At 51.1% G+C, this 24,546-nt stretch overlaps 1 protein-coding gene and 1 long non-coding RNA gene across 5 annotated transcripts in view; one reads left to right on the top strand and one right to left on the bottom strand.

The window, feature by feature from the left end:
- The window catches only part of LOC309629393, a 57,477-nt gene extending 48,589 nt beyond the window's left edge, over nt 1-8,888 (top strand). For 2 of the 3 annotated variants that reach the window (XR_014245045.1, XR_014245047.1), the window contains one exon: nt 2,124-8,888. This is a non-coding gene — a long non-coding RNA (uncharacterized lncRNA). The remainder of the gene's footprint in view (nt 1-2,123) is intronic. The other variant, XR_014245046.1, reaches the window with a different exon arrangement.
- The window catches only part of XXYLT1 (xyloside xylosyltransferase 1), a 185,855-nt gene that overhangs the window by 4,188 nt on the left and 157,121 nt on the right, over nt 1-24,546 (bottom strand). The window contains exon 4 of one of the 2 annotated variants that reach the window (XM_082393318.1): nt 8,895-8,986. The exons of the other annotated variant lie outside the window; for it this stretch is intronic. Coding sequence (XP_082249444.1) covers nt 8,895-8,986 — 92 coding nt within the window. The remainder of the gene's footprint in view (nt 1-8,894; nt 8,987-24,546) is intronic. 2 annotated transcript variants of the gene reach the window in all.

Here is a 24,546-nt window from a genome sequence, read left to right as displayed (position 1 = left end):
TCTGTGAGGTCTCCCAGCACCGCCATCGCCTCTGCCTCCTCAGCACCTGGCACAGCAGCGCCTCAGGAACCATGAAGCGACGATAAGGACTGAGGAAAAGGTCAGTGCAGCTCAGGCTATGTGGCCTTCGATGTCATCTGGCACCAGGGGCAGGAAGAGGTCAGGACAGTTGCTGCTGCCGAGAAAAAACCTGCTGCTTCTCTGAGCCCTGGATCCACCGCTGCCCTGCTGCCAGGTCTATTGTGGGAGAGAGTGAGGAGCAGGGACCCACGAGAGGGTGCTCAGATGTTTGAGAAAGGTTCAGAAGGGTTTCGACTCTTGAGCAAGCTGGGGAGCAGAGGGCCATCGGCAGCCCCGGGACGCCCTTACCAACCTCAGCAGGGAAGCTCCCCCAAATCTTCTTGTCTACACAAGAGTGACCTGGCACTGAACTTGCTGGGCTCCGGAGGGCAGGGCCAGAGGCAGAGAGGTAGATGGAACATCCTTCCAGGCAGAGACCATAACCTAGGTGGCTCTTTGGGAACATGCTGCCTAGGACCACTGCTTAATCAAGACATAAGAGGCATTTGATAACAAACAGGCAGAAAGAACCAGGTCTGGGACATCAGCACATTATGATTTGTGAGGAGAAGCAAGGGAGGGAAAGGAAATTGGAAATGCAAGCTGCCTGGGGTGTCTGAAGCAGAAACACAGCCTGAAAATGAACCAATGATTCTCTAAGTACAAAATTACTGCTGTTATTTAAAGTGTTCCTACTACCCCAAGATGCACCCAGAAAAACAGAACGGCCGCTTAGGGGAATGGTGGGTTTCTCTGGCTTCCACGGCAGCTGGTTCTTGTGGAGGAACAGTGCTAGCCTTGGGGTAGAGAATGATAGAGGGACGTGGAAGGGATGAGAACTCATGTAAGGGGCTCTGATCCCACGTGGAGCAGCCTAACGGGGTGGGGTCCCCAATTCCACACCCGCGGCAGCACATGCGGGCTGCAAAGCCCTCTTACAATTCTCTACCTCACTTCTCTCCTAGCAGTGCAGGGACATTGTTGCCTGCATTTTAACAGAGGGAACAGAGGCCCTCAGTTGTCAGGGGCAGGGCCCCCACTCGGATCCAGGGCCTCTGATCTCCAAGGTCCCTTTAATCTTTGACTACTTCAGATTCCACCACAGGCTAACGTTCCAAGGAGCAGCACTTGGATTTCACTATTATTTCTGACTTTGGTTGGCAGACCCCAAGGCCACGGGTGCTGGGGACCAGGCCATTAGGTGATGCAGCCACTGCTGGCTTGGAGGGTGGTGGTCACGGAGCACCCCAGACCCTTGCCTTCCTCATGGGGCCTGGGCTGACCATGTATATTCACAGGGCACTGCCAGTAGCACATGCTGAGGCTGCAGGAAACCTCTGTATGAATGAAGGAATCCGGTTCTGAGAGCTTCCAGAAGTTTCTCAGATTAACCTCCATGGCTACAGCCCAGCCATGTGGTGCTGCCTAATTGTTTCATTTGGGCCTGTGTGGAGTCTTGTTCCCACCCCCATGGTCACCTGGAGACCCACACTAGAGGGGATAAGGTTTCTTCCCCCTTAGAAATAAACTTAACTGTAAAACGAGGCCTCGTGCAGATGGTCCATTGTAAATACCGAGTCCTTCCAGAAGTCGACGAGGCTTGCTGGGAAAGTACAAGCGAGGAGCCTTCAAGCACATTCTTCTAGTTATGGGTGATGCATTTTCTAAATTTTTTATATCGAATACGTCCTAATTAATAATCATAAAAAGGGCTATTAAAAGCTAGTGGACTAGTTCTAGTGAGGAAAACCCATCCTTACAGGAAGGGGTGTTTGAAGTATTATAGTTTTGAAAAAGCAGAGCCATCTCCTCCCTCAGGTCTTTCCTCTGATGACCATTGCTAAGGTCACTCCAACAAGTCTCTCAACCAGAGGCCCTGGCTGAGAACCTAAAGCTCACGTCCTCCAGAAAAGGACCCACGTTGCCGTGAATCGTCCCTTCCTCCTCCCCGCACACCACCCCAAATCACAGACTCTTTTGCCTCCCTGTTTCTTCATGATTTTTTTCTCCTGGGTTGGCCTTTCTCAGCTCCTAAGGCTCAGTTTTCTACTTTCACTCCCAAGCAGGGAGAAGCAAAGATGGGAACACGCACTGGGCCCGGGCAGTCTGCACAACACCCCTCAGGAAGGTTCTGGGAGCCTGTGCCGACTCAGGCTGAGTTCAAGCCGTAGGTTCTCAGGCTGAGAAGGCCCTGTTGTAGGTCTGGGATTCACAAGGACGGCCTCACACGCGGCACATCTCACCGTGGCTCACCCCTCGAGTGCGCCTCAGAGTCGAGGGCAAAGTCTCTAAGGAGCAAGGGAGGCTGGCCTCCACCCGGGGAAAGCTCGCCGGCTAATCAGCAAAAAGACTGGAATCAGGAAACACTACTTCCCTCATGCCCGTGCTTGTGTACCAGGCCCAATCAGCTCTTGTTTGACTTGGAAGGGACCCTGTTTTCCAGTCGTCAGAGAGGAAAGGCCAGGAGTGAAGAGCCATGCTCAGAGGCGGCCCAGCATTCCACCCAGCCCCGGTCCTGCGAGGTGACAGGGGACAGTTCTAGGGGATGCGGGGATGATTTCACAGCAGTGGCACTGTCTCTCTACCCTGCCTCGGGCTGAGGCTGAGGTTCTGCGGGACGGGCGCTGACCCTTCATTCTCTAGGGGAACCACTGTCTTGTGGTATCAAACTGGAGAGGGCGTGGACCGCATGGAGCTGTGGGCCCTGCGAAGCTTTAAACTGCCTGTTTCCCTAGGGCATTTCTTACCACCGAGAGTCACAGCTGACCCTTGTTAGGATCTCCTGCTGGCAAGGCCTGAAGCAGGGAGGTCTCTGACTGCTGGTCAGAGAGGGTAAGAAATGTTCCCAAAGTCACACAGGTTATCAGTGGTAGGACTGACAAGGGCCGCTCATTGGCACTGGTCAGTCAGCAGAGAGGTGCCCGAAAGTCCACCCTGCCGTGTCTCCTAGTTCTTCATGAGATGAACAGGAACACCAGAGAGCACACTGAACTGAGAAGATCAATCGCTGATCACTCAGATACTTAACAGACCCAACCCATGCGGAGGTGAGTGGGACATCCCTGCCCTCAGGAAACAGGCAGTGCAGCAAGGAGCTGAGACCCGGGTGTGAACACACCAGCGGTCCTGGGGTGGGGCTGGGGGGCTGCGCCTGGACCCTGGATGCCTGGGCTAGGGACTAGTGGGGTGAGCCCCTGGGCCTCTCAGGGCCTTGGTTTGCTCAGCGATCACGTAGGGATGGGGATGAGACACCCCTTAGGGCCGTCCTGGACTCCAGGAGCAAACACATGCCAGACCCTGCCCAGCGCCAGGCCCCTAGGAGTGGTCCTGGCTGTCACCATGGGTGCTCAGCCACCGAAGGCAGACGCCCTCCCTGCCCAGGCTCTTCTCAGGGTGTGGTGGTATCTCAGGGACCAGCCCTCGTCCACCAGCCAGGCGTCTGCAGGTTTTTGTTTCGACACGGCTTCCTGCTCCAGGGAGTCTGGAATGACTGTCTGTCTCGTTACCAAAGCAGCACCGGCTATGATCCGTCCACCTCTGTGGGACTCTAAAACCTGGCAGAACATTGGAATCAATCATGGAGCGTGAACACCCCTGCCGGCAAGGCTCTGACCTGCTGCAGGACAGCCCTCCGAACGCCCCCAGTCCTCCTTTGCTCTGGAGCCCTATGGGCGGCTTCAGTGGGCCTGAGGCCTCCCCTGGCACAGCACCACCAGGGCGCCAGCCGCTCCCCCGTGCCCTCAGGAGGGGTGGGATTCCCCTCCCTAAAGCATCTGTCCCTTACCCTGGCCCTCCCGCCATTCCCCGGCCCGCCGGACGTCTCGGCTGTCCTCCCACACCTGCTGTCCTAGAGCTGTGAACAGGTGGGTGGGGCTGGGGAACCCATCACCACTCAATCTGACAAATGGCTCTAGAGCACTGAGGTGCCAGCACTGGGCTGGGCCCTGGAGGGCTGCATGGCGAGGAACTGGGGGAGGCACAAGGGACAGAGATGATGGGGGAAGAGGCACTGCAGGGTTCAGCCAGGCAGACGGAGCTCGGAGGGGCTTCAGGCCTAGGCTACTACAGGGGTGGCGGAGCCGCCAACAGCACGGCGGGGCTGGGAGGATGCAGAGGGGAGTGACCACGTTCAGTCTTGAACAGATGCCCAGCAGGGAGCTGGACACAGGTGTGTCACAAGCACAGTGCAAAGCAGGCAGGACAGAATTCTGGAGGGTGCTGACATTTAGCAAAGGGAGGACGAGGAGCGAGGACACAGGTAGGACCTTTGAGTAGCCGAGCCGCCCGTCCCCCACACTGACGTGGGCCCTGGGGCCCTCTATCTGCCGTGGAACCCCCTGAGGAGCCGCACCGACCTCCAGCTGGACCTGCAGGCCCACTGTGTGCACTTTAACCCTGCATCCCCCAGCCCTGTGTCCCAGGTGCCCAAAGTGCCCCCAGCCTTCCTCCTTCACCCCTTCATCCCCATCCAATCCAGTGGGCCTCCTAGGCCTTCCCTCCCCAGGTGCTGCCCTCCAAACCCTCTTACTGACACCGACTGCCCATTCTCTGCCTCCCATTTGAACAAACACTGATCAGGACAGAATGACACCCCAGACAGCACTAAGTATCTCCAGCCCTTCCTCCCCAAGTGGAAACCAATCCTGCTGCCACTCCCCCAGACTGCAGGGATGCACCCTGCCCCCCCGACACACCCTTCCAGAGCTGCCCCCCCACCGTGCACTGCAGCCACGCCATCAGTCTAGCTGCCTCCTCGCCTCCTGCTCGTCACCTCTGCCCACCACCCATACCCTCTTCTTCTCTGCTCCATCCGTAGGGCACCCTCAATAATTTCAACAGCCGTGATGAGAGCGTCACCTTGGCCTCAGGGTTCTTCAAGCCCCACTGGAGCTAGCCACTTGGCTCCCCCTTCTGTGCACCTTGCCACCAGAAGGCACTCTGCTCCAGATTTAATGTGATTCTCATCAAATTACCCATGACTTTTTTTTCACAGAACTAAAACAAGCAATCCTAAAATTTATATGAAACCATAAAAGACCCAGAATTGCCAAAGCAATCCTGAGGAAAAAGAACAAAGCAGGAGGCATAAGACTCCCAGACTTCGGACAATACTACAAAGCTACAGTAATCAAAACAGCATGGTACTGGCACAAAAACAGACATATGGATCAATGGAACAGAATAGAGAGCCCAGAAATAAACCCACATGCCTATGGTCAATTAATCTTCGACAAGGGTGGCAAGAATATACAATGGAAAAAAAACCAGTCTCTTTAACAAGTAGTATTGGGATAGTTGGACAGCCGCATGTAAATCAATCAATGAAGTTAGTTAGAACACACCCTCACACCATACACAAAAATAAATTCAAAATGGCTTAAAGAATTATAAGACATGACACCATAAAACTCCTGGGAGAGAACACAGGCAAAACATTCTCTGACTTAATCATACCAATGTTTTCTTAGGTCAGTCTCCCAAGGCAATAGAAATAAAAGCAAAAACAAACAACTGGGACCTAATCAAACTTACAAGCTTTTGTACAGCAAAGGAAACCATAAACAAAATGAAAAGTGAACCTATGGACTGGGAGAAAATATTTGCAAGCGATGCAACCAACAAGGGCTTAATTTCCAAAATACACAAACAGCTCATACAACTCAATAACAGAAAAACAAACAACCCAATCAAAAAATGGGCAAAAGACCTAGACAGACATTTCTCCAAAGAAGACATACAGATGGCCAACAGGCACATGAAAAGATGCTCAACGTAGCTAATTATTAGATAAATGCAAATAAAAATAACAATGAGGTATCACCTCACACCAATCAGAATGGCCATCATTAAAAAATCTACAAATAACAAATGCTAGAGAGGGTATGGAGAAAAGGGAACCCTCCTACACTGCTGGTGGGAATGTAAGTAGGTGCAGCCACTATGGCAAACAGTATGGAGGTTCCTCAAAAAACTAAAAATAGAGTTGCCATATGATCCAGCAATTCCACTCCTGGGTATACATCCAGACAAAACTATAATTCAAAAAGATACATGCACCTCTATGTTCACAGCAGCACTATTCACAACAGCCAAGACATGGAAACAACCTAAATGTCCATCAACAGATGAATGGATAAAGATGTGGTACATATATACAATGGAATACTACTTAGCCATAAAAAAGAATGAACTAATGCCATTTGCAGAAACATGGGTGGACCTAGAGATTATCATACTAAGTGAAGTCAGAAAGAGACAAATACCATATGATATCACTTACGTGTGGAATCTAAAATATGACACAAATGAATTTATGAAACAAACTCACAGACATAGAGAACAGACTTATTGTTGCCAAGGGGGAGGAGGAGATGGGGAGAGATGTATTGGGAGTTTGGGATTAGCAAACACAAACTATTATACATAGGATGGATAAAACAACAAGGTCTTACTGTATAGCACAGGAAACTATTCAATACCCTGTGATAGACCATAATGGAAAAGAATATGAAAGAGAATGTATATATATGTATAACTGAATCATTTTTGCTGTGCAGCAGAAATTAACACAGCATTGTATATCAACTATACTTAATAAAATTAAAAAAAAAAAAAAAAAGGCACCGTCCTCCAGGGACAGGGAGCTGAGACAGATCCCCTCTGACCACATCCCTATGGAAGCTGCCAGTCGGCCCTTTGGGAGTCTCTGGGGCCCACTTCTCCTTATTTTCTAGATTGTCAGTCTTTCCTGGCTCCCCTGGTTCCCCCCGCCCCAAGTCTAAAAACTGCCCCCCAGCACCTCACCACATGCCTGGAACGTGACAGTATTGAAAGCCGCAGAGAATGAAGACCCAGAAGTGCTGCAGGAGGTGCCCGAGACCTTTGAGAGGCGAGCGATGGAGCCTAAGAGGCCAGACACTTGGCCCTGGGGACACAAGAGCAGGGGGAGCAGAGGCAGGGCAGGCAGATACCCCGGCAGCAAAGACAGGGCACAGGGAAGTGTATTTACAGACAGGGAAGCGAAGCCACATGCCAAGTTCCCTTGGGATGCGTGTGCCAGACTGAAGAGAAAGGAAACAGGATGAATGGCAGGGTGGCACTTTGAGGAACGATAATCATGATAATGGCTAATATTTAGTGAATATTATGTGCCAGGCCGTTTTAAGTTCTCATTTAACGTTTGTAACAAACCCATGAGGTAAGAACTATTATCTCCATTTTATAGATAAGTGTGATAGGAAGATATAAAACATTTGCCCAAGGTCAGAGGAGCCAGGCAGAAGAGTCTGCCAAGAAGAGGGAAATCCTGGGACGCACCTGAGCCTGAAGGAGGGAAAGAAGTAAGAAGGTGCAGTGGCTCTGAGGTGGGAGCAGGGGATATTTTAAAAAGCTCATTTTTGGTCAACTCTAAATCTTGGGAAGGTAAGAGGTGAAGTCATCTCTGGAGATAGAGGAGCTGGGGTGCAAGAAGGGCCTGAGAAAGAGAAATCGTCTATGAGGGCCCCTCAGAAATGCAATAAGGAATCAATAAAAGATGAATGAAAGAATTTTCTGGAGTAGCGAGGGCATGAGGAAGCTCTGGATTGATAACCAGGATGTGCCTTATTCACCTTTATGTCTTGAGGAGAGCCTAGCATGGGCATTTGATTCCCAGCACACCCGTGAGAACTACTAAGTTTCAAATGAATGGATGGATGAATGGATTAAAGAATGAATGAACAAAAGAATAAGAGACTGTAAGATCAGATAGCAGAAATTTAAAAGAGGGGAATGTTGATGAAGGTGGGGGAACAACAGTTCAGAAAGGCAGTTGGGAGACAGTGCGCCCCGGACCCTGTGAGCTGGGGCCATGCAGGTCTTCACCGGGGGGAGCCAGGTCTCCTGCAGGGTGAGGATAGAGAAGGCAAGGGAGAAACGTTGGTCCCATGAGCTCTAGAATCCACACCTGTGATGAGATGCGGGTGTGACAAAGGTGAGCCATGAACAGCCGCAGATGGTAACCTGACCCAGTGGTGCCCACAGCTCTGCGGACAATGCCCTTCCCAGCGCTGGCTCTGGAAGAGCCCCTAGCTTCCAAGTAGCGGGGCTTGTACATCACTGCTAGGGAGCAGCTCAAATCTGGTGTGAGCCCTGGGACCAACCAGGAGACTGCAGGGCCTGCAGCCAGCAGGCTGGGCTGGTCACAACCCACGTGCAGGGGGCCCCAGCTCAGCTCCACAATCCTGCCCTTTCCCAGAAGTCGGGCTGAGGGAGGGACTTTCATCAGGGTGAAGACAAAGCCAGAGAGAGTCACCTTCAGAATTGGCTCACTGCTCCCAACAGCCCCGTGGCACTAGGGGACACGGGAGAGAAGTGCCCAGGACACATGCCGGGTGTTTTCCGGTTCAGTGAGCAGAACGTAGGCGTGTGCAGTGAGGGTGATGGGGAGGAGCACGGGTGGAATTTAACCTTGTGTCCGCACTAAGCTCAACACCCATCCAGCCCAGTGTCCTTCACCCTGGTGTGGCTGACCCGGGCACAGAGGCAACCGAGCTCCAGGAAAATGTGTTACTTCCCAAGCCCAGAAGCAGTCTGTGAGCTGTCCCACTTCATCTCAGCTGACCTGTGCCTTTGCCTGCCCCTGCTCGCTGTCCCACACACTGTGGCACGGGTCTTGGTCAAGGGTAAAACAAGTCATCGGCATGTTGACACAAACACTGGGGCTCTCCTCTCACCTGGCAGGCACACGGCAAGGCACCGTGGGGGGACAGCGACAGGCTAGACACAGGCCCTGCCCCACGGGAGCCTGTCACGGGCAACAGCACTTCTCAGATGTCACCATGCCAGGGACTCACCTGGGATCTTGTGAAAATGCAGATTCTCATTCAGATGCTGCATTTCTGACAAGCTCCCAGGTAATGCTGACGCTGCTGGCCCGACGATCATACTCAGAGGGAAAAAAAAGGTATTTTTAATAATTTTATAAAGAAATGAAAACCACATGAGTAGCAGTGATATTTTATCATGAAAATGGCCATGAAATAGGTGGCACGGCCGCTTGCAAATTTTTATGCTAATATTTGCTGAGCCTTCTCACGTTGCACAGTCCTGGGGGCCTGCTGGGGAGAGGCTTCTGGAAGCAGGGCGCTTATGGTGCCAGGAGGGAGGGCCCAGGTCTGCCGCCTTCCATCCCCAGGGATTAGCGGTCAGTCTGGGGTGGAGGGGGAGGCAGGTATGCATTAGCTGTCCACTGACTTGAAAAAAAGTGCTGGTGCATGACGGGGTTAAGAGGTTCTGAGGCAGACAGTCCGCGTTCAAATCCTGGTGCTCTACTCACTACCCTGCACAAGGTGCTAAAGTGCTTTGTGCTTCAGTCTCCCCATATGGAAACAGGGTTGTTGTGAGGATTTTATGAGATAACGCAGGTAAAACAATCCCATCAGACGAGATGATGGAAGCCAAGGACACACGTCACCTTCAGTGAGAAGCAGTGTGGGTTCTCTGTGGCTCAGTTCCCACCCCTGCCCCATTGAGATGACCCCTGGGGTCTCTCCTCCAGTTTCCCCAGCACCAGACACCTCTGTCCTCATCAACTCCTTCTCACCCGGTATCCCTAAGTCTTCAGTAAATATCTGTTCAAAGCCTGGTACAGACCAAGCGCCGCACCTGAAATAATGAGGAGGAGGAAGAGGAGCTGCCATCACTCATGCAGCCCTTACTCAGCTTTACATACATTCTCTCAATCCCTCATAACATCTATGGTCAGTACAGATGAGGAAGGGAAGGCTCAGAGAGGTTAAGCAACGTGCTTGTGGTCACACAGCCCTCCTGCGAGGCTAAGCCCAGAGGTGAGGCTGCGGGGGCAGGAGGAAGTGCCCTCCCTGCTTAGTGTTGCACTCCCAGAAGGGCCCATGAATGTGTGGAGCCTACAGGGTGGGCTCTCAATCTCCTGTGCTTTCACCAAGTTCAGAGCTGGAGTGAGAAAGAACTCAGAATGGATTCTCAGAGGAGGTCTGGTTGGTGGAGCAGAAGACAGGATAGGGGATTCCACACACCAAGACTGGGGGTGGGGTCTGAATTTCGTCAGGCCAGTTCCAACCATGGAGCAGGCTATGTAAGGGTAGACGGATAGCAGGAGTGAGCCAGCGTGCTCCCTGCCCCAGGTGCACTTAGAGGCAGGAAGCCTGGTTCCAGTCGTGGCCCTGGCCCTGGAACCAAAATCCCATAGCTGAAGAAACCTATAGAGATCACTCAGGAACACAGAGAGTGGAAGCAACTTGCACAAGATCACCCAGCTGAGACATAACAGCTCACATGCCCAGGCACCACAAAGCTGCCTGAGGGCCCTCCCACGCCAGCAAGATGGCAGCCTCAGCTTTTGTCTCATGCTTTCCAGATTCTGACCAAGGAAAAACATACTCTTTTTTAGGGTCATAGTACATCAGTTCTTTCCCTAAAATACTTTGGTCAGCCCTTGCTGCCTGTTCTTCACTTGCCGTCATCTAGTAAGTTTAACCACCCAAGGATGCTCTCTGCAAACCCCCCACCCCTGCACACAATCCCAGGACCCCATCAGCCTTCGGAACCCAACTGCAGGGACCCATCCCAGGGGCCTAGAGTGTGCAGGGCACTGAGGACACAAAGGTGAATCACACAGAGACCTCTGTCCCGCAGGAACCATTTAGGATGGGACAAGTAGTCACCACACTGGGGACGGCTCACCTTGGCTCTTGGCAGGGAAGTCTCTCTGGCGATGCCGGAGACGGGCATCCTGCCAGCCAAAGGAGCTCAGGGTAAGAAAGGGAGGCCACAGAGGCAGCCACTCCCAAATTCTCTCAAAACACTGAAACCCTCCAGAGTCCATGCTTCATCCGTGTGGCCGCAATGTCTTCATGTGGACAAAGGGCCATCCCCATGAGACTTAAATTATTCAAGCATTCTAAATCCTCCTGCATGAGGTCAAGCAGGCAAAGAAACTATTGTCATTTGGAAGTTCAGGTTGAGGACAAAAGGAGGCTCAGTGGGGTCCCTGCAGGATGGTTCAGAGAAGGGGTGTGCGCTCTGGAGAGAGAATATCTAGGTTTGCCCCCAAGGCTCCACCCCTTTCCAGCCTCTCTGCAAGGGACAGTGACTTGGGACCAGTGTCAGAGAGTCCCATCCTCAACCCTGGCCCTGCAGTGAAGTCAGAGAGAAAGGGAGCAGGCGTTCGCCTCCCTGTGCCCCTCACACCCCAAGAGCCCTGCCCTGCCTGTGGGCTGTGGTGGGCGTTTATGAGCCGCCATCTGTGTATGGTGACAAGCTGACAGAGTCCAGGACGGATGAAGGGAGACCATCCTGGGCTCATTCTGACCATTCCCCCAGCGGCTGGCCCGGTTTAGTTCATGCTCTTGGGCCCCTCAGAGCCTCGCCCTTTGGGGGTGGTGATGGCACAGCCCATGTGCTTAGCACAGGAAAGAGGCCCTGGATGGCGGGCTGGGCCAGCCTCCTCCTTCACCCCGGGGCTGGCCCGGAGGCAGCCATGCCTTCTGTGCTGTGTGGGCCTCCTGCAACTCCGTGGGGGCCCAGATGCAGAAGAACTCTGGGGCTCTTTAAGCCTCTCCTCACGCAAGGGCTGCAGGGGGGCCATGTGCGGGGCGGGGCGGCAGCATTAGAGGTCGTCTGTGAAGAGCACACTTGAGCCACACAGGCCTGGCCTCCAGCCCACCCGAACACCCAGCTTGTTCCTGGCCTGCCGGCGTGCCCTCACAGCTGGCTGCCCTCTGTGCCCCGAAGCCCCGCGGCTTGGCACTCCACTGCGCTGTCTTCGCTGTTTTCTTTCTTTTAAAGAAGGGAAGAAGAAGGAATTCCACAAAGCAAGCTGTCCTCCTGACAGGCCAGCTCAGAGCGCAGCTGAGCTAGGCTAAATCAAAGAGCAACATTACCAGGGGGTTATCTGAATTGTCTGGCTCAGAAAATACACAACTCCTCAAAGATGGCCTAGGATCCCGGCAGCTCCTCGTGCACGGGTCGCTGGGACTGACGCCCCTCCCAGTCTCTAAACATGCCAGGGGGTCCAGCAGAGACTGCAGACCTGCAGTTCCATTCAACAAGCACAGGGATTCAGAGCAGGGGCTGTGGAGTCAGGCCTGGGCTGCAGTCTCAGGGCTGCCCCTTCCCAGAGGTAGGGCCTCCAGCCAGTTACTAAACTCTGAGTGTGGTCATCTGTAAACCTGAGAGAATGAGATCTCTTTGAGGCTTAAGTTGAAGTGCCAGGGGAGAGCCTGGCACATTTATTAATTGAAGAAATACTTACTGAAAACCCACTATGTGCTAGACACCATTCTAGGCCCTGCGATACAACAATAAACAGGAAAGACAACTATGATTCCTACCCTCGTGGAGCTTAGTGTCTGGGGAGGATGCAGACCAGCCAGCAGGCAATCACAGTTCTGGGTGATAAGAGACAGGATAGCATAGCAATGGGGAGCTTTAAGACCTCAAAAGAGAGGCTCCTCACCCAGGCTTGAGGGGTTCAAGGAAGCCTTCCTGGAGAAACTGGTATGTGAGCCCCGATGTGAAGACTCAGGCAGGTGAAGAGCAGAGGTGGGCCACAGCGCACCTGGCCTGGGGAACTGAGTGCAGTCCAGCCCAGCTGGAGATGAGATGGGCGGCGGGCAGGGGCCAGACGAGGAAGGGTCCTGTGAGGAAGGTCAGGGAGGCTGACCTTGATGCCGAGGATAACAAAGGGTTAAAGCGAGGCAGCCTGTGTATGAGGAAGGTCACCGGCTGGGGGCTGGGCGAGGGATGGCCTGGAGAAGGCAGGGCTGGAAGCAGCCAGATAGCTGGGGGCTGCTGCAGTGACCCAGGGGAGCATGGCGGTGGTGTCGGGGCAGGAGGGAAGCGGAGGATTCAGGAGATGGTCAGCAGGCGCGGGACAGGACCTGAGGACTGACGGGTGGATAGAGGGACTGAAGGACGGTAGGAGCTCCGTGCCCGGGTTTCTGTCCTGAGCACTCTGGGCGTGGCATAAATGGCAACAGCTATGTAACCATGATCACCGACTCGCGCAGGGACACGGGCCAGGTCGTTGCCCTGTCCGGGCCTCGTTCTCCCACCTGTACAGCAAGGAGACGCTCCCAGCTCAGACCTGTGTGTCTCTGTGCCACCCCCTACAACCGCCTCAGTGCCTGCACATGCTCACTCCTCCCGCTTTTGTGCATTTCTCCAAACACAGGACCAGGCCGGGAGGATGCGGACAGGGACAGCTGTGAGACGCTGGCCGGTGTGGCCCATTTAATGCCGACGTCTTTGCAGACGACGTAGAGCAAACCTGCCTTTCCCCTGCTCCTTCCGGACCACAGTCACCCTCACCTCATCCAGGGCTGGTGAGCGTCCCCTGCTTCCCTGACACATGGGGCCAATTTCCTAGGGAGATGTTCTCCCCTCCAATCTGGAAGCGTGCCCCTTAGCTGCCTCCTTGGATCTGATCTGCTCAAGTCTCTTCTCCATGCCTTCTAGATGGATCACCAGAATGTCTGCCGAGCCTGGGAGGCTCCCTCTAAAGGCAGAGAAGGATGGGAACTACCCTGGCCCTCTGTCCCCACCCAGCTCTCTACTCAGGTACCCACAGGCACGCCTGGGGCTCCTGGAGCTGGAAGAGCACTGTGGAGAGGAACTCCAGCCCCACAGTACCCAGGGCCTGTGACTTCTCAGCTCTCTCTGGGGTGGAGGGCCGGGGCCTAGCCTGAACCAGAACCGCCAACTGGGATTTGAGTGCACATGAAGAGGGGAATTAAAAGAAGACAGATCAAAACTGGCCTTAAAATTAGACGCTAGTCCAAGCCACTACCTGCGGAGAGTGACTAGAATCCTCTGCAACGACAGCGGGCTGCCGGACACCACTCCTGGAGCCGTTCTTCTGGAATTCTCTGGCTGTTCAGGGGGCAGCTCTTCCTCCTCCAGGGCTCCTGGCCGCCCTCTCCCTGCCTTTCTCCCCATGGCCGTTCAGGCTGCCCAGTTGCTGACTGAGGAAGAAGCGTCCTGACTAGAACCACAGCCAAAAGAATCAGGTGCTTATTTTCACCCCTGCACCCCAGGGGGCCCTCATCCTGAAAACTCTGGCACCGCCAAGAGTCGGAGGGGGGGCTGCAGAGCTGCTCTGCTCTCCGCCCTGTGTGGAACCTGCAGGGCCGTCTTGCTGGGGAGGCCCCAAGTTCCCAACTAGTTCCCAGCCTGAGAAAAAGCAAGAAGAAACCTGGGCTGCGGACACACCTTGGGAAGGAGGCAAAGAAGACAAGGAATGAACCCACGCAGCAGAGCCGGGCCAGGCGCCACGGAGCCCAGCACCAGCACCTTGCCCACACCTGCACCATACCACGGGTGGGCCTGCATCTTCAACACTCCCCTTCCCTGCCGGACCTCCTCCTTCCCCTCCCCAGAGCCACCTGGCTCCTCGTCCAAGACCTAGACACCTGCGCACACGCACGGAGCCCACAGGGGCCCGACCAGGCCTCCTGCCTTTCATTCCGCCCAGACACACGTGCGCAGGGCTGCTGACACAGGATGCTCCTCCTCCTCGCTCACAGCCGGACTCCTCGTGGGATCTCAAGGAACTTTTACCAAACGAAGCCCTTCTAGCCTCTGCCCTCCTCCTCAGAGGCCGTCCAGGTGCAGATGTCTCACGTAGCCGGCTCCGAGCCGCCCGCCTCTCCCAGCAGCCCCAGTCTCCTGATGCAGATGCATGGGGCCACGAGGCCTGTGAAGGTGCCGATTCTTCCCTCTTCACGCCGTCTGCTCGTCCACACGGGCAGGAACCGCGAGGCTGCACGGTCAGGGGCCCCTCTTGCGTGGGCTGGGCAGGTATTTGCTGATGCCATTCTGAGCAGACAGTGCTGCCTCTCCTCCGTGGCACTCCCGTGTGACTCGGCTCAAGTTTGCCCCTGGGAAGGTTTTCTCAGCTAAGTCCGCTCTTCCTCTTCCCGGCTCAGGCTTCTCTTCCCTGAGAGCTGTGTGGTGAATGGCAGGGCTGTGCAAACCTTACTGTGCACACAGAATGTCTGTCTGGAGATCCAGTTAAATGTAGCTGGGGTTCAGCAGGTGAGAGGGGTGGGATCCTGCATTTCTGACAGGCTCCCAGGTGATGCTGCCGTGGTCCACAGGCAACACTTTGGGGAGTGAGAAAGCAGAGGAAAGAGACTTGGGATGCATGCGATGTTCCTGCATTACATGAGGTAATGCAGAGCAGAGAGCCCCTGAAGCCGCGGGTGCCCACAAATGCAAGTTCTTTTCCTTTTGCTTCAGTTTTCTCCCTGTAATAGTAGGAACGAGAGACCTCGCGAGAGGTATTGCCAGAGAATTAAATGAAATAACATCTGAAGACCGTGGTGCACAGCAGGTGACAGGTGATGAGAGTTCTCCCTCCTTTCCTTCTGCTGTTAGTCCTGTGTCTGGCACATAACCTGTGTCCCATATGATCAGGGAGGGGGCTGGGAGGGCCCAAAGGCCTGTCTCTTAGACTAAGGGTCTCCACATCCAGCTCTGAGTGCCTGTGCGCGTGGTACTGGAGAAGTGGGTTGTTCAGGTCATGCTGAAGGCCGATTCCTCAAGTGATTTTGTTACTTGGATACATGTGCATGAGCACGGACGCCTGCTAACACATGGGAGGGGCCATACAGAGCAAGGACCTACAGATGGCAGCCAGCCTGGAGAGCCCTGGGTAAGGCCCCAAGCCCTGCTGCCTCTTGGTCGGGGCAGCAGCCACTGGAGAGGACCGTGCGTCCCCACTTAGTCTGATCCTCACTGTAAGTCAGCAGCTCAATAGAACAAAGGTAGGTGCTTTTAGAATCTGCATGAACCAGTCTGGCTGGGGAAAGGACCATTCATCAGAACCCCTCCTTTTTCCTGGCCTATAGGTAGGTACTCAAGCTGCTTCAGAGATCTTGCTTGTTTCCAGGGAAAGGCTAGGGGCTCAGGGAACCAAGCTCAATATGTGATATATAGCAGTGTTGCTTCTAAGGTTTAAGGCAAAGGCAAGAGGAGAAATCAGACTGATGGCCAATTCATCTTCAGTAAGCATTTACTGACAGCAAGTCTGCATCCTAGCCTCCCCTGCCCCCCACACATATACTTAATCTTTACTGATTAAGATCAAAAGCAAACCCCTTTGATCTTAATCAGAAAATTATGCTGTTTCAGCTCATACAACTCAATATCAAAAGAACAAACAACCCAATCGAAAATGGGCAGAAGACCTAAATAGACATTTCTCCAAAGAAGACATGCAGATAGCCAACAGGCACTTGAAAAGATACTCAACATTGCTAATTATTAGAGAAATGCAAATCAAAACCACAATGAAGCATCACCTCACACCGGTCAGAATAGCTATCATCAAAAAGTCTACAAATAATAAATGCTGGAGAGGATGTGGAGAAAAGGGAATCCTCCTACACTGTTGGTGGGAATGTAATTTCGTACAACCACTATGGAGAATAGTATGGAGGTTCCTTAAAAAACTAAAAATAAAGCTACCGTATAATCCTGCAATCCCACTCCTGGGCATATATGTGGAAAAGATGAAAAGTCTAACTTGAAAAGATATATGCACCCCAATGTTCATAACAGCATTATTTACAATAGCCAAGACATGGAAACAACCCAAATGCCCATCAACAGATGATTCGCTTAAGAAGATGTGGTACATATGCACAATGGAATACCACTCAGCCATAAAAAGAATGAAATACTGCCATTTGCAGCAACATGGATGGACCTAGATAATATCATATTAAGTGAAGTCAGTCAGACAGAAAAAGACGAATATCGTATGATATCACGTATATGTGGAATCTAAAAAATAATACCAATGCATCTATATACAAAACAGAAAGAGACTCACAGACATAGAAAACAAACTTATGTTTACCAAAAGGGAAAGGGCGGGGAACAGGGATACATTAGGAGTATGGGATTAACAGATACAAACTACTATGCATAAAACGGATAGGCAACAGGGATTTACTGTATAGCACAGGGAGCTATATTCAATATCCTGTAATAACCTATAATGGAAAATAACCTGAAAAAATACATATATATAAATGAATCACTTTGCTGTATACCTGAAACTAACATGATATTATAAATCAACTATACTTTAATTAAAAAAAAAATAATGCTGTTTCATCATACTTGCAGAGGGTACCTGCTGAGACTGGGGGATCCCTCTGGCATGGTACCGGCCCACATCCAGTGCAGAGGGACACATGTGGCCAGAGAGGGAGCATTGAAAGTGATGGTGGTGCAAACACAGAGGTCAAGGGCTCTGAGTAGGAGAGATGACATGTGAGCCCCAGAAACCATGCTCTGTTCCCAGAGTGCATCCCTAATATACATACACACACGTGCACATGCACACACATACACACATGTATTTCCTCTGCCTTCGGGAAGCTGAGGTTCAACTTCCCAGCTAGTTCTGAGTTCTGCTTTTTTCAGAAAGAGGTACAAATTTGCCAGGAGGCCATTCCTTCTCCAGCCCCAGCCCTTCTCCATGCCCTGATAACATTTCACACAGCTATTTAACAAGCAAGGTTAAGGTTTCTTTTAACTGGCTATTAAAATCAGAGCACAGAGACAAGTTTTGTAAAGCTTGGTTTCCATAGAGGATAACTTTTCTTCTGTGGGTTTAAAAAAATGAGAATCTTGATTGAAACTGCAGGCAGCCACATAAACAGTAAAGCCCACTCAGTCTTCCAAATGCAAACAGAATGTGAGGATCTTTTCCCTGAGGTTAAAAGGAATGCAAATTCATATGATTTGTTTCCAAATTTTTTAAAAAGGTGAAAATGCTAGTAAGACTGCTGTGAACTCAGATGACACTTCCAAGTGCAGGCTGTACTGATTTTTACCTCGCCACACTCCTAAGAAGACCTTCCCTTGGCATCCAGCTTCTGAGGCTTCCTCTTTCTCTGTTCTTGTCTTCAAAAGAACAGGAAATGCCAGCAGGTTTGTTTTTCTCTGCCCCCGGGGTGCTCCCGTCCCTTTTATCAGAACAGTGGCAACTTCAGGTTAGAGGCAGCTCCTGGGACTAGTTTCAGAGCTGAGCTGGTTTTGATGTAAAAATACATACATACATATGCTCACATGCACGCGCGTGCACACACACACGCACACGCATATATACTGGTAGCTGACATTTACTAAATGCTTCTTACATGCCAGCCACTTTAAAAACAACTTATGTGAATTATTTCATCCTCACAACTTTGTGACGTAGGTTACAACAATGGCAATGATAATGGCAAACACAAAGCAGCACGTGTCAGCACATGTAAGCATGTTCTAAGTGCTTCACACACTTGAAGCATTCATTTACTCTTCACAACCTTGTAAGGCAGGCGCTAGTATTATCCTCACTTTATAGGTGAGGAACCTGAGGCTTAACAGAGGTTGAGAAATTTAGCCGAAGCCACTCACCTAATAAGTGGTGAAGCCTGGGTTCAAACACAGGCAGCGGGGCCCTAGCGCCCCTCTAACGATTCCGTCCTCACCGCCCCTCAGTGGACAGGAGCGCCCTGGGATCATTCCACCTAGAGAGGCACAGCCCCGAGCATCTACTCTGTGCAGTCCTGCTGCTTCCTCCAGGGGCGCCTTGTTCAGCAAGGGAGTGTGGGTGCATTAAAGACCCTTACACATAGAGCCTCACACAGAGCAGTCAGCTGGGCTGAAAGACCTCTTCATACCAAATGTTCCAGACAGAGAAAGATCAGACTAGTGGAGGGGAATCAAGAAAGTCCCATGGAAAAAGAGATAAGCAACAAGGATATACTGTATATCCTTGTTTTTGTTTTTTTTTAAATTCATATATGTATTTAAAAATCAAACACAATTAAATAGAATATGGTTTAAGTACATGAATACTTCGCTTTAGAAGAATAACAGAGGTGGTACATAGTACCAAAAACTCATACACAGCCTTTCCACTTCTTTTGTTGATGAAATAGTGTGCGTCTATACAATCAAATATTGCAGTGGAGTAAATTCTCTGTTCATTCAAGACTTTCTCAAGGACAGAGGTGATTAATAATTATATATTCATATGTACATATATATATACAGAGAATTATAGCCACTATCGTCTAATAACCTATAATGGAGTATAATCAGAAAAATACTAAATCACTATGCTGTACACCTGAAACTAAATAATATAATCTTGTAAATCAACTATAATTAATTTAATAAAAAAGAAAGAAAGGCCCATGGAGAGCACAGTCTCAGCAGTGAATGAGGAGGAAGGACTGACAGAGGCCCGGTGTTGGGGGTGGAGGAGTGAGTGCGCCAGGGGCCTGGAGGCGACAGAGTGGCGGAGGAGACAAATATTGTTGAGTGCACGCGTACAAACCACCTAGAACAGGTAAATTCACAGGCACAGAAAGGAGACTAGAGGGTACTAGAGGCGGAGGGCGGGGGGATGCGGAGCTATTGCTTAACAGGTACAGAGCTTCTGTTTGCGGGTTATGAAAATATTTCAGAAATAGCGGCGATGGTTGCACCACACTGTGAATGGAATTAATGCCAATGATGGAACGCTTAAAAACAGTTAAAATGGCAAATTTTATGTTATATATATTTTAACACACACACACACACACACACACACACACACACACACACACACACACACACACACACAGAAGCTGAGGAGAAGCAGCCAGTGGGCCCAGACTGTCAAGGTCCCGGGAACCACCGTCACTGCACTGCCCTGCTGCTGAGCCCAGGTGCCAGGGCTGCCATTCCTTCCCTTCGGGATCTGAGAGCTGGAGCCCTGGTGCCCGGCGATAGAATCCGACGCCTGACAGCCTTGTTCTTTGCCTGCGTCCCCAAGGCCAGCTGCTCACTGGACCCCACCCGGGGCCTCTCCGCCCTCAGGCTGCCAGTCTCCAAGCCGCCTCCGGGCCCTCGGTCCCGCAGGGCTGTGGCTTTCCTTTTCTCACTGCTTCAAGTTCTGCAATCACAATCTGTTTTCCAAAGCTGTGGATGCCAGAGGAAAAGCCGTGGCAGCGGCAGACTGTGTAATTAACGTGGAATGTTCCGAGGGAGCCGAGGACATGTGGGACAGAGGTCAGGCTCTCAAACAACAACGCTTTCTGCTGCAAGAGGACTGTTTTCTCCTTTCCTTCTCCCTTCCCGGGATATCAAAACAATAAACCTCTGGGAGACAAAGAAATAAACCTGTCCTGCTTCACACGTACAAAGCAGGCCCTGGTGCAGCTGCGGGGACCCTCATTCGGGGCAACAGTTAGACAGACGATGCTCTGCCTCACTTACCACCTGGGCCTCCTGACTACAGAGACACACCTGCAAACACACACCATCGAAGCTCCCATCAACCCAGCAAGGCCATCTGGGGCCTGCACTGTCAGTCTGCATGCAGTCAAGTCAACAGAAGGAAAGTCCACTTTTTTAAAAATAATAAACTGGTTCACAAGCCCCTTTTCCTGTGAAGGTGAGCAAAGACAGAACTATTGAATAGAGAAATAAATGCACTAATTGTATTTGAAATCCTGTTCAGTATAGAGGTTCTTGAGAAAAATTTCTGTTTTTCAAGTGTAGCTTTGGTGATATTTGGGATCTGTTTATTGCTGGGCACAAAAAGGAGAGGGGAGAAAAAAGTCTCACTTATCTATACTTAAAAAAAAAAAAAAAGGAAGCCAATTAAATAAAGTACCATAAATAATTCTCCAGAAGAAAAGTTTGGTGGAATCTGGAATTTCTAACTCCTATATAAAATCTTCTGAGAGCCTGCATTTGAAATGAATCTTTGCCACTGCTTCATGTATCACTGCTATATGACTGCTTACAACAAGTGGTCCAGCCATGTCCGTCCCCCACTCCTCCTGTGGCCTATGGACCTCTGACAGACAGGTGGACAGGGCTAGTTTCCTATTCATCTCTGAATCTCTGGTCTGCAACTACCTTGGGATCTTGCTCAGAAAGTGTGGCCTATACCCATACATGGAAGTGAGTTACAACTCAGCATTTTGACTGCCAAAATAACAAGATGGCATGATTTAGCTAGCATGGCGTCAGGGTTCGACCCCTCTCGCAGAAGGCAGATGTCTACAGAGTCTTCTATGCTGACCCTGGCTGGGGTGACGTCATGCTCCTCGCTGCCTTTGGAATTAACTGCAGCTCCTTAGCATAACACAGGAGACCCCCACGACCCAGCCCCTGCCTGCGTCTGACCACATCCTCCGCTGCCCCCCAGCCCTGCCCCTTGTGCTCATCCCGACCGGAGCAGCTGGAGTCTCTGCAAGTGCCACCTGCCAAGGCCTCCTCTGTGCTGCTGCTCCTCTCGGCCGCAGTGTCCTTATCCCTCCTCTTCATTAAATCCCAGCTCAGAGGCCACATCCTCTGTGTAGCTCCTTCCTCCGGGCCTTGGACACATCCGTGGTTACGGTGTCTATAATCATCCTGTGTGTCTCTCTGACCTATCAAGCTGCTGAGTTCTTGGAGGACAGGGCCTGTGTCTCTTTACATCTGAATCCCTGCTGCCTAGCCCAGTGCCTGGCAGGAAGTAGGGACTCAGTCTATATTTATTAAAGTGAATTTTTCCAGACAGGCACACTCTCACCACCAAGTAGTAAGGATAAAACATGCCTTTTCCGAAATGGCTAGACTCCACGTTGTGACCACCCAGCCAAGGCCGTGGCCAGTGTCTGTGAAGGGCTTTGGGAGCAACTGAAGCCACACCCAGCCTCAGTGGGGTAGCCACAGAGCACCTCACAGCATATGATAGTGAGGCCGCAACCAATAAATACCTCATTATCTTCAGAGCCTGCTGGGCCACTTGCCAGGGCCGCGCTACCCTTTTAGAGCCTGGACGTGCACCACCAGACTGAATGTAATCTACTTAATTAATTTACAGCACAGAATAAACACTGTACCCCCAGTGCTGCCCTCACTCAAGCTGCTCGAATCACATTGGGAAAAACCCACGGTGTCTCCCTGGCAGGTTAGCACCAACACTCCCAGGGCATCGCCATGGTGAAACTGGTAAACACACCCCCTTTTGCAAAACCTCTCCCTTCCCTCTTATTAATTTTTCTAGAAATGTATACAACTTTCATCTGCTTTAAGTAAATGTTTGCAAACGTTAATTAGCCCCAGGGATACTCCCTTAGTACACTACACATTTCAGTGAGATTTGGGCAAAATATGGTGGTTATACATGTATCTCTGATTAGCATATGTTCTGAATGAAAATGAGAGCACCTGGCCCAATTTAATTAAGATGAAATATATGAAATTGGGATGTGTCAGAAAACATGCCTGGCAGGTCTGGTTCCTGATTCTACATTTTTCAAACAGTGAAGTTAGACTGAATGTTTTCTGATTTGGCTACCTTTTACATCTCTAAGGAATGAAAAGCCAGTACCTGATGGGGACAATGGGGGCTAAAGCTAGTGACCATCAGTGCTCCAGGCAGCAGATGGAAGGTGAGGCTTGGAATCTTACACGGAAATGGCGATTTGCTCAGGACAAGAGACTGGGATTTGAGGCCACGAGGGTGGGCCTCGTTTCTCAATGTCAGCCATCCGGTGGTTTGGTTGCAAGAAAGGCAATTCCACCCAGCAGCCTATATTCATCATTTCTGGAATAGTAAGGCATACACGCTCTCAGGGCCCAGAGAGAATCAATCTAGGTAAGGCAAGAGAGGGGTTAGATTTTAAAGGGAAAATGTTCTTTGCCTTTCAAAGCCTTTCAAAGGTTACTGACATTCACCATCTCTGTGCTTTTACCTACTCGGATAAATGAGGGAAGAGGCAATGCTCTGTGACACCTCTGGAATCCATCAAGGGGCAGGTTGCTAGGCAAGAGAACTGTGATTCAGGGCTTGGGCCACTAGAATAAAAACTAAGAGAAACGATGCAGGCCTGTCAAGTAGCCAATCTGAATGGCATCCTTTGACCTCATGGAATAAGAGAGAGCCCCTGTAATATCTCAGAAGAAAACAGGAGCAGGGATCATGCCTCTGACTGCTAAGCAGGGCCAGCACAGGCCGACGGTACCTCCTGTTCCTGCCAAACCGTGTGTTCAGACACGGCCATCCAAAAAGGGTACAGAAATACCACGCTCTAAAGGTACATAGCTTCAAGTCTGTTGTTTGGAATTCTGAACACGACTTCCTATAAAAACTATCTCCTCATGGTGTTTGGGCTCCTTTTTATACATGAAACACAGAATGACCTAGAGTTTAGAATGGGAGGACCAATGGTGAAGGGAAAAGGGGTGTTCATGGCCGTGAAACTGATGGGTCAGCAGGGGCACTCTGGGACCACATTCCCATGACGATGGCCAGGAGGGATCCACGTGTGTGTGCGCGTGTGTGTGTGTTTTGTGGGAGAGCAGGTCTGTGAGAGAAACATGGGGCTCCAGAAACAGAAACAGAAGCTCAGGGAAGGAACTGAAAGACAAGGAGAAACACCAAGCAGAGGTGAGGATTCTGAGTCCCAGTAACTCCTCAGTTGAAGTCTTTCTCTCTCAAAGGACTCACTTCCCAGGTGGGAACAAAGGTGAGCTGTTTCGCTGAGGCCAGGAGGGGGGAGTGGGGGCAGCAATAGACTCCCGCTGTTTGCTGGACCAGGATGTCCGTAACTCAGCTGTTCGCTATGATTAAAGAGCATTATGCAGGACCACGTGTTCGCCGAGCAGGATCAAGACCTCCAGCGCCCACAGGGCCAGACGGTGATGTGAGCGAGTGAGGCTGGGGCGGCATGTGTGGCGGAGGCGCTGGGGAGGGCTGGAGAGTACGGGCCATCAACACAGCCGCCACGCCTCAGTCCTGGCCATGGGACCTGGAGAGAAGGCAGACACAGGACTGTCCTGCCTTCTGAGTTTTAAATAAAAGTATAAAATATCCTGATTTTAAATGGTGGCAACTAATACATATTAAGAAAAAAATGCCACAGGAAAAAAAACCCAAAAAAACACTCTTCTGCCTGGTTGGTGGGATACTAGTTTGCAGCCCCTTTCCCAGTGCCTATAGTCAGAATAAACCGTTTGGTTCTTCGGTTCCCAAAGCTAGTTACAGAACAGAATCACTTAGGGTGTAGGTCCAAAATGCAGATTTAGAGACCCACCCTAGACCAACTGAATCCGAATCCCTCTGGGAGAAACCTAGGAACCTGTTTCTTGAGGTTGTGATTATGATGTGGCCACACTGACTCTGAGGAGCCCCTGACACGTTCGTTATTACTTTCCTTGGCTTCATTGGTACAACCAAACCCTCACTTTTGTCTCATACCTCTAGTTCATAATGAGAAAATAATATTATAAGAATAATAAAATGACAACACCACAAAAAATACCGACCAAGGCTTCTAAAACTTCTCTCCAGGGAAAGGACAGAGGCCAGCGTATGGGAGACCTGGGACACAGCTGCTGCCGAGTGTATAAAATTGTGTCTTCTCTAAAAGATTTATAAAACTTTAATATTCTACTCTATAATATACCCATATATAT

The sequence above is a fragment of the Balaenoptera borealis genome (assembly GCF_965194805.1).
Source record: "Balaenoptera borealis genome assembly, chromosome: 5".
In the NCBI taxonomy this organism is placed as follows: Eukaryota; Metazoa; Chordata; class Mammalia; order Artiodactyla; family Balaenopteridae; genus Balaenoptera; species Balaenoptera borealis.
The sequence above is the reverse complement of the archived record's forward strand: the minus strand, read 5'-3'. Positions and strand labels throughout refer to the sequence as shown.